The sequence below is a fragment of the Pyxicephalus adspersus genome, chromosome 3, assembly GCF_032062135.1.
Source record: "Pyxicephalus adspersus chromosome 3, UCB_Pads_2.0, whole genome shotgun sequence".
Taxonomy (NCBI): Eukaryota; Metazoa; Chordata; class Amphibia; order Anura; family Pyxicephalidae; genus Pyxicephalus; species Pyxicephalus adspersus.
The window spans coordinates 23668959-23678882 of NC_092860.1; the positions used below are offsets into that span (position 1 = coordinate 23668959).

The 9924-nt window shown below is 36.5% G+C and overlaps 1 protein-coding gene across 2 annotated transcripts in view; it reads left to right on the forward strand.

Moving 5' to 3' along the window:
* Positions 1 to 9924, forward strand: part of GRIN2C (glutamate ionotropic receptor NMDA type subunit 2C) — a 41865-nt gene that overhangs the window by 23194 nt on the left and 8747 nt on the right. For both annotated transcript variants that reach the window (XM_072403943.1, XM_072403944.1), the window contains exons 9-10: positions 671 to 900; positions 9594 to 9754. In XM_072403943.1, the coding sequence (XP_072260044.1) occupies positions 671 to 900; positions 9594 to 9754 (391 nt within the window). The remainder of the gene's footprint in view (positions 1 to 670; positions 901 to 9593; positions 9755 to 9924) is intronic.

Below are 9924 nucleotides of genomic sequence, written 5' to 3' on the forward strand. Positions count from 1 at the left end.
ATGTTAAATTGACTGTAGAATGTATTTTCAGTGATTATGTTTTAAAATATTGTAATACAATATTTAAATGATTCAATAAAGAAAAAACATTTATTTCAGTTATTACTCATCTGCCTGCACCGTTGAACTTCTAGTTCTGTTCTAGTAAACGTTCACATACCTGAAGAATCTTCTATGTTGAACATTTCTGGTAGTTCTAGATACCTGATCCTCCAATATGGTGTGTGGTTCCTCCTGCTGATCTCTACATCCCCATAGTAAATAATAGTAATGTGGGAGCCAGTGGAAGAAATCAAAGCACTTAGCAGAGGAGCAGACATCTGTGTTGATTTGGTTTTTGCAACGATAGAGAATGAGGACCGATCTGTGAGCAGCAGATCATATGAGTAATAACTGTTTCACATCTACACTGATTACTGTATCTATGGAAGGGGCCAATGTTGCCACCCAGGCTGATCCTTAAACATGTCTACCAATGATCATCTTCATTGCATAGAGTGCTAAAATTCACCAGGAAGGTTTATCAGAGAGTTTAATGTAGAGGGGTGGATATCCTTATTGGGGATACAGACAACTATGCTGCTATAAAAATATGACAAGAATAAATTATTGTGGCTATAAATTGTGCTATTTATGTGTTTTATTAACATTTTTATAAATTTTTGCTCAGGTTTAGGAGGCCCAAGCTTTACAGTTGGCAAGTCATTATGGCTCCTCTGGGCACTGGTGTTTAATAATTCAGTTCCAATACAAAATCCTCGTGGGACTACAAGCAAGATCATGGTGCTAGTCTGGGCTTTCTTTGCGGTCATCTTCTTAGCCAGTTATACTGCCAACCTTGCTGCATTCATGATTCAGGAGCAATACATAGACACAGTGTCTGGTCTAAGTGACCGAAAGGTAAGTCCATTCCTTCCTTACATTAATTATCAGTCATTGAATGGTTAAGGAACCCTGTATTTCTGACAGTTCTATTCAAAATTGCTAATGCTTATATGGCTGTATTTATCACAATGGTACTTGTAGGTATGTGCCTAGGACAGTGGGATGGGGGGGCAGTGCAAAAACTCAGAATTTATAAACTTTGATAAATGATTTGGTTTTAATTTTCTGGCCGATTTTGAAGAAAAACTGAACTGTTGAGGAGGAGGTACAAAGGGTGATGGGAGGAATCAGATCAGGAGTTATTTATAATTCTAACAGTAGGTTGAACTGAAATATTTACATTTAACACAGGAGGCAGAGCTTGTACTAAAGGACGGCACCATTTAGATGCCAAGGCAGACCAGGGCAGCATGATGTTTAGGTATGGATATGTGTACTGACCAGATACTGTGAATTATTGACCATGGCGAAGCTTGCTGAAAAGGTCTTCCGATATTTCCATCTTCCTGATCTAACAAACTTCAGAGAAATTTTAGGCCAGTGTGAATCTTTACCGACATTGAGCCTGGTTTATGAAAGTTCTCCAAGATTGGAGAAGATAGACTATCATGAGTGAACCTAAGTGGTCCAGGATTAAAAACATTTACTAACTAACAACAACAACGTACTTTTAGGAAACCCATTCCAAGTTTGTTGGATCACCCAAGTTCTCCCTTGACAGTCTTTCTTCTCCAGTCTTGGAGAACGTTAATAAATCAGGCCCATTATAACCAGGCAATTCACAGCTTTAATGGTAGGAAGCAACAAGTTTCTCCATGGCAGGTAATATTTAAATCAAATTAGTACTGGTAAATTAAAAAGCCCAAAAATTTTTTCTCTGAAAGGGTATCTAAATACCAATGAACTTTTATTTTTTATTCACTTATTACCTGCTCTGTTAAATACAATTGCAGGTATTTTGTTATATATGCTATTATGTGCAAACAGAACCCTGTTGACCCTGTCAGAAATGATGAATTGCCCCATTCTCACTTTATGTGTTATTTTTATATATATAAAATAGTGAATCTGAAATTAAGTGAAACATTCTTTGGTGGAGAATCTTCCAAGGTCTTATGTTTCAATGGCAGTAATCGATTCTCCACCAGGGAATGTTTTATTGAATGTCCAATTCACTGTTTTATAAATAGATCCTGTAGAGTTTAATTACACCTTCCAGTTCCTAGCCTGGACTATGGGTGACTCTGTGCTATGCCATTCCATTTACTATGATGTGTGCAGGTAAGGCTACAGTGGTCTCAGACAGAAGATAATTTTGGAATTATAGACCTCAGGGAGGCACAATTCCCTAGACTCAGATTCAAGGCCAGGAGGATACAAGCAACAATTTGATTTAACTAGCAGAGCAGCCGGCTGCAGAAAATGAATGTCAGTATACAAATGAAAGCTTTTTGAGAAGGCCAAATCCCATACGTCAGTTCCTAGACTAAATGGTAATATTAGTCTGAATTATACCTGTTCAGGTATCATAAACTGATTTATACAGACAGCTTGTGCAATTCTAGTTCTTAAGGGCCCCATACAGGCCAGAACTTTCCTAACTTTTAGAACTTTCATATTTTCTGACTCTTTGTAAATCACAACTTACTAAATTTACTGCTGTGAAATGGTATGTGGATCTTGGTCCTTGGGGGTTGGAAATGGAAAACCATGGACAAGCCCAAAACTTTATTCTCTAGTCTTTTCTAAATAAGGTAATACTTTTAAGAATGTCCTTTACATGTCTTTCACATGTGCTCTTTACTTTTTCCTTTCCTCAACTAACATCCTTTTGAGCTGCATCAAGCTGCTTTACTTTCCTGTTGATAGAGATTAGTAGAATAGCAGTTCTGATGCACAAAACCCTCATGTATAACATGTATACAAAACCCCTAAAGTGAACCTGTGGCCGTTACTATCAGGTTGTTGGGTTTAAAACAAGCCCCCACTGACCTATGTAGCTGCAGGCATTGTGGGGTAATTATTCCTCAATTTGTTTTTTTAGAAAAAGCAGTAAAGTTGGGTCTCAGCACCTGCTTTGTGTTTACATTAGGGATTATTAGGCACCTGCTTTGTGTTTACATTAGGGATTATTAGGGTTTAGTAAAATTACCATGAGAATGGGGTCTAAGGGTTATGGAGCTATGATTATGGTGTGATAGTAGTTTCTTCTTTGCTTTTTTAAGAAACTTAGAAAAAGGTGTCCGCCCTTCTGAATAAAATACAAGGTTACTTGTTCTACAAACATACAGACTATTTGGCTAGTTAGAAATAGTACAAAAGGAAATGGGAACCATAGCTATAGTCAACTACTTTATTTCCAGTGTTCCCTGTTTTCTATTAGCAGTCTCCATTATTTTTAGACTGTTTTGTATAAGGGGTAATCAATAGGAAATCTATAGATCATTTTCCCACTAAGGCATTACATTGTATTCTCTACTTTAATTTACTTATTGACCTGACCTGGAATAATTCATTCACATTAAGCCTTTCTTTTACGTCAGTTCTTTAACAAGTCTTTTTTTTTTTGTAGGATGAATGCAATTAGCACATCCAGCAGAATGCTTACAAATGTTGCACTAAGAATGGAAAGTTGATTGCCAGAAAGCTATCTTGATGAAGTTCATGTAGTAGCAATTAACAACATGGCACTTTATCAAAAGGCCATAACACTGCAACGTTCTTCCACTACAAAGCCACAGGGCATGGAATCTCTTAGACAAAATAAAAACAAAATATATGAGATACTGTAGATGCATAAATACATAGATATAAACAGATAGATATACAGGATAAAAAGATAGTGTAATGAGAAGTGTGAAGCCAGATTTAGAGGGTAATTGGTAGTGTTTTTTTTTTTATTTCAACTGGAAAATGGGGTTAAATGACCTAGATAATGCTGAAGGTAACAGTTCTGCTGCAGATTTGTGGCTCATTATTTGGAATCCAGGTCCGGAGAATCTTGAAAGGACTGGATGGGCTAAACACTCTATTCCTCTGTCAGGTAATTGGAGGTGGCTCTGAAGCACCTGGCTGATCCTAATACAATGGGGATGGTATTTGAGATGTGGAGATCAGGACCATTATGGAGCCTGCGGCAAGATGGGCTCAAGCAGAAAGACTATAAAGTCTGAAAAGCTGTGCAGAAAGAACAGCAGTGGAACAACCCTAATACAAGGTGATAGGGCTACAGAAGTGCTGAGAGAGACAAGGGGGTCTCCAGAATAGGGGAACTGGCCATGTGGGACTGGTGCTGTCCATTTCACATGGCTGTATATGAGTAACCTGACAGTGCCAAGAAGGCCACTTCAGGTGCAAGGTGGGGCCTGAAGGTATTGCACTACACTACAGGAACTTCAGGACAGATTAAAGAAAATTCTAATTTCATAATAATTTTTGGAATGTATTACTGACATAATATCATATTAGTGTTGTGAACTGTCTTTTGCTTGAAATAAATACAAACCAAAGGCGTTTTACCCTATTTTTGATTGCCAGTGGTTTAAAGTCCGTTGATTGGACTTCATATCTTTTTGAGCTGATCCTGATCTCCTGGAATATTACTAAATATAGAAAATGCATGCATCCTGTATTTCAATATTAATACTTTGATGGGTGTTATGGAACAACTGACAGTTTCAGCTCAGCATGACAGCCAAGTAGTTAGAAAGTGGGGAAAAAAATCAAAAATTGAAGATTCCATTTTTCTCAGTACATAATTCCTTTAGTAGTTCTTGATTATACTGTTACACTTTCATCAGTGAAGCAGAGCGATCCAGCAAACCTGGAATGGACCTGATCTAGGATTGACAACATTTACTAACATATAACAAGTGACTTTTAAGAAATCCATTCCAGGTTTGCTGGGTCACCCAGCTTTACCGATGAAAGTGTATCCTCTCCAGCCTTGGAGAGCTTTAATTAAAAAGCCCCTTTGTGTTTCATGACCATTTGTGGTCACCATTAGCATTTGTGATCAAATTTGATGACTCAACATTGGTGATCAGTCACTAACTTTTTGATCAAAGATTCAGACTTCAGAACAACCATGATGCATGCATGCACTTTAGACTCCATGCATGACTAAATGACTCCATGCATGACTCCATGACTAAAATCTGTTGCCTAGCTCTGACCTTGTAAAATAAAGGAGAGTGGGAAAACCGTCATAATAAATCTTGATATATAAATAATGTAAAATAATTAAAAATATAGTCTGACCTCTGTTCATTGTTTCTCCTGACAAACGTTTATGCTCATTAAGTTTCACAACAGTAGGGTCTTATAGCAGCGGTCAGCGGTTCCATCCACCAGTTGCCTTGCTCTTTTACCCCAAGCCTAGGAATTGAGCCACAACCAAGCAAACAAATATGCAATGCTTGTGTTGAATGGTGTACAGCCATGAAAGAATGGATGTAGCTAGCAGACACTGCCTGTGGACGGTGCTGGATTAAATAAATAGATCAATAGATAGATGATCAGCCATATCACCATAGTTGATGGATAGACCAAAGCAATGATAAATTGCAAATGGAAATTAAACCCATACTGTAAACTAAAAGAGGAACAAAACTGACATAAATGATGCATAAAAAGCTAAATCAAGAAAAGAAAGATAAGAAATGAAATCGATGTAAACAAACAACAGGTTGTAACATTTCTGGGATGGGTACAAAAAAAGCAGACATTCTTCATTATGTTTGCAATCATTAACATATGTTGTTAATTGCCAGGCCGTTACAGATTGCTATTATCTTGTCAGCCACTGCAAGATCATGAACAGTCATAGAGCCATCTGCAGACTGCAGAGGAGGAACATAAGAGAACTGAAAATAGAGGACATGTGTGGTAGGAAAGTATGGAGCTAAAAGGGAATCTATTTTTACGTGTTCTATATATACATATAAATATGTTAGACTTTCTTCAGAAAATGCCTTGTGTGTCAGTCAGGGTTTTATCATCATTATTATTATTAGTAAGAGATTAGTGGTAGTAGATTGGTGCTGATATTGTTTTAATTATTATTACATTGTAATTCTATAGGCAATCATGTTTCTTTATAATGAGGGAATTGTGTTTAGTAATGCTGGCATCCTAATGTCTCCTATTCTACATGCTAAGATGTGTCCTTTAAATTGTACTAGAGTAATACCTACCTGCATTGCATGTTTGATACTGTAGATATTTTATGGAAGATTTAGTTGTTTTTAAAACTTGACATTAAATACTATAAACATATTTAGCATAATGAATTAATTACTATTATTAAACAGGATTTATATAGTGCCAACATATTAAACAACGTTGTATATTAAATAGGGGTTGCAAATGACAGACAAATACAGACAGTGACACAGGAGGAGGGGACCCTGCCCAGAAGAGCTTACAATTGATGTATCTAAATATGACATTTTGCAGCTCACCAGTCCTTAGATAAGGTGGCTTAATACATTTTCTTTTTCTATTTTTTCCTAATATTTTTCACCTGGTAATCTGGTCCTGCCATTCAGTGGCTACTGTCATTGTACGGTTTCTGTAGAGGAGGAACGTAGCCGCCCTGTGGAGTAAGGAGTGTTACATGGGTGGACTTTATGTAAATGAATACCAAATTAAAGTTTAGCACCTGCTAACTTTTTAACAGTTAAAGCTTTTTTTTTTTGGGGATAAAGATTAATAATAAATAAAGTTAAATTAAAGATAAAAAATTAAAGAATAAATAAATAACATTGTAAGCATTCCGGTCAGGGTTAAATGGTTCTATTTTTGAGGTAGAGCTTGACTTGTTATAGGAAGAGAAATAACAGATTACTGACAGGGTCAACAGGGAGGACACAGAAAAGTAAAAACTGCCAATTTTAGTTTACCAACAGACTGCATTATCTATGTCAAGGGTGCCAAACAGGTGGATCAAGATCTACTGTTAGATCGCAAAGGCAACGCGAATAGATCGCAGAGCCCTGCCTTTCAAAATAAACTCTACTGCGCACAGGAGTTATTAAATTCAAGTTTTTATTATTGGTAGATCATTTTGACTTGGTCATTTTAAAAGTAGCTCGCAAGCCTAAAAAGTGTGGGCACCCCTGATCTATGTTATTGATTTTGCTTTAAGTCACGCTATAAGTCTTCCAGCTTATCTGTTCACTGATATTGCCAAGTTCGTCCACCCCTCCATTTCCCTACCCTATGTTTTCACAATTTACTTCTCTGTCCTTTATTCCATTTTGTCGGCCATTTCAGAAAAAAATATTTTATCAATGCTCATAACTGATTTTTTTTTTTTTTTAGAAATAAGAGGAGGGGCTTCCCCCCTTTTTTTTTTTTTTTTGGGGGGGGGGGACAGCATTGCCAACCTATTTTTAATATGTTCCTTTCAAAACAACTAAATGTCCTCTTTCCATTAACTTGTGACTTACCAGTGTACATACAGCCTCCTCTTCTCTTGTGCCAGTATTGGGGTACAACTCTATATTGTTAAAACACTTTTTGTAATTACATACTGGTAATCTTTATCATTGCCATTTCCAAAATCTAGATTTGGATTCTGTAACTCCTAAAATGAATCATATTGTTCAGTTGTTTTCAATCTATTCTTTTAGTAAACTTTAACTTATAGAAGACTTTTTTGCTGCCCTTATTTGGATTTACCCAATTGCATATTTAGTAGTCTTGAATAAAAGTATGGACATTATCAATATACAAAGTTAAAAAGTTCTTACTCGCAGTTGCTGTCACTCTGTAATGGAGGTAACCAAGGCTTGATGGGAAACCAATCCATAAAGCAATGTGCAGAATGACTGCTGCATACTTGGCTTGCAGAAACTAAAGAGATTATTTATATAAAACACACCACAGAGGCAAACCACCACGAACAAAATGGGCAGATTTAGTGCAAATCCCATTTGGGGGAACCAGCTTGCTCCTCACAAAAAGTCTAAAGGGCTATAACTGTCTTCAGGATTCCTAAAGGACATAATATGCAAGATATATGAGGCATAACTGACATTCTGAAACTGATACCCTATTGAAGCTCTCCAAGGTTGGAAGAGATACACTTTCTCCAACCAACCAAACCTGGAATTAATTTCTTAAAAGTCATTTGCTATTTGTTAGCAAATGTTTTGAATCTTGGATCCATTCCAGGTTTGCTGGATCACCCAGCTTCACTGATGAAAGTGTATCCTTTCCAGCCTTGGAGAGCTTTATAAAATCAGGCCCAATAAACTAGGCGCCTTAGAAGTACATAAAAGTGGGGTTACTGCTGGATACTTAGGAATATGAGATGTAGTTAGTTATCAATAAGATGGAATTATTTATATATATGCATTGTACTAATGAGGATGGGACCCTCAAGTGGCACATAGAGCAATACCTCCCTGCAAAGATCCTTGCCTGCACAAAAGATTGTCATGTTTTATCATCCTTAAAATACAATTTCCTTTAAGTTCTGATTCTGTTTACATGTAACTATCATACCTCTCCTAATGCCCAAGGTAATGTTGGCATACGTAGTGTAGAACAGATATAAATATATTCTAAAAAATTGTATTACCAATTTATTTTATAATGTAATAAAAGGAATAAAAAATAAATGCAACATTTCAATTTTTTGTTTGGCTCTACAGTAATGTCTCAGGCTCCTACCATAACCCCAATCCTATTTATGTTGTATGGGGCCATAGCACCTTTTACATTGGACTTCCACCATATATAAATGTAATCACCCCATCCCTAGTCAAAGAACCCTAGATACAAAGCATGTTTTAACCCCAGCATGTGAGGACTTTGGGCCTGATTTATTAAAGCTCTCCAAGGCTGGAGAGGATACATTTTCATCAGTAAAGCTGGGTGATCCAGCAAATCTGAAATGGATTTCTTCTCTATTTGCTAGCAAATGTTTTGAATCCTGGACCAGATATATTCCAGGTGTGCTGGATCACCCAGCTTCACTGATGAAAGTGTATCCTCTCCAGCCTTGGAGAGCTTTAATAAATCAGGCCTTATCATCCAATATCAGCCATATAAATGAACTCTCGTGTTGGGTTGTTGCCCAATTATTCTGATAAATAGGGCTGAAGAATTGCATTTATAAAAGCTCTGCCTAAAGGTGTGTTTTCAGGGGTCCGTGATAAAAAAAAATTCAAGAAAAATTCTTAAATTATTTTAATATAGGGCTTTTAGATATATATATAGATATTCTAACACATTTCTCAACATGCCTTACATTGCAGTTACTAGTATTGCCCCACAATCACTAATCCCATCCTGCACTGCAGAATAAGAACAAGAAACAAAAGTTAATCTTTTTGGGGGGTAAGAAACATAATAGACTTGTTACAGAAATATATTCAGGATTTGCATAGTTGTACATTTGTATGCTGTTTGCATTAATATAGACTCCAGTAATAAAACAGGATTTAGCTCCTGTTAGTCTAAGGCTTTATCAAGATGCTCAAGAATCCTGATGAAGTGTTTCTGTTTTATTATATCATTGTGAGAGATGATCTTCTTCTATGTACAATTTACATGGAATTAAAAATAATAGGCTTCATTCCAGGGCTATCTGTTTTTCTTTAAATCTCATTTATCATCAAATGGTCAATGACAATGGCTGTGATGCTTGTTTTTCTTTCAACCTTGGGCTTTACTTTCACCCTGTGCTTTATTAACAGTTCCAGAAACCACAAGAGCAATATCCACCTTTCCGATTTGGAACTGTCCCAAATGGAAGTACAGAACGTAATATCCGTACAAATTATCCTGACATGCATAGTTACATGGTGCGATACAATCAGCGATCAGTAGAGGACGCTCTTGCCAGTTTAAAAGCTGGGTGAGTACTACAAAATGACCCATACCTGCTTAAGACTCGATCCAAAGTGAAAACATTGGAGCATAATGTGAAATATGTTAATATAAAAAATATTCACTGTTCATTGCATTTTATTGCTGAATTTTAGAATACAGTGCTTACGCACCCAGCATAAAAGCTTAACTCATAAA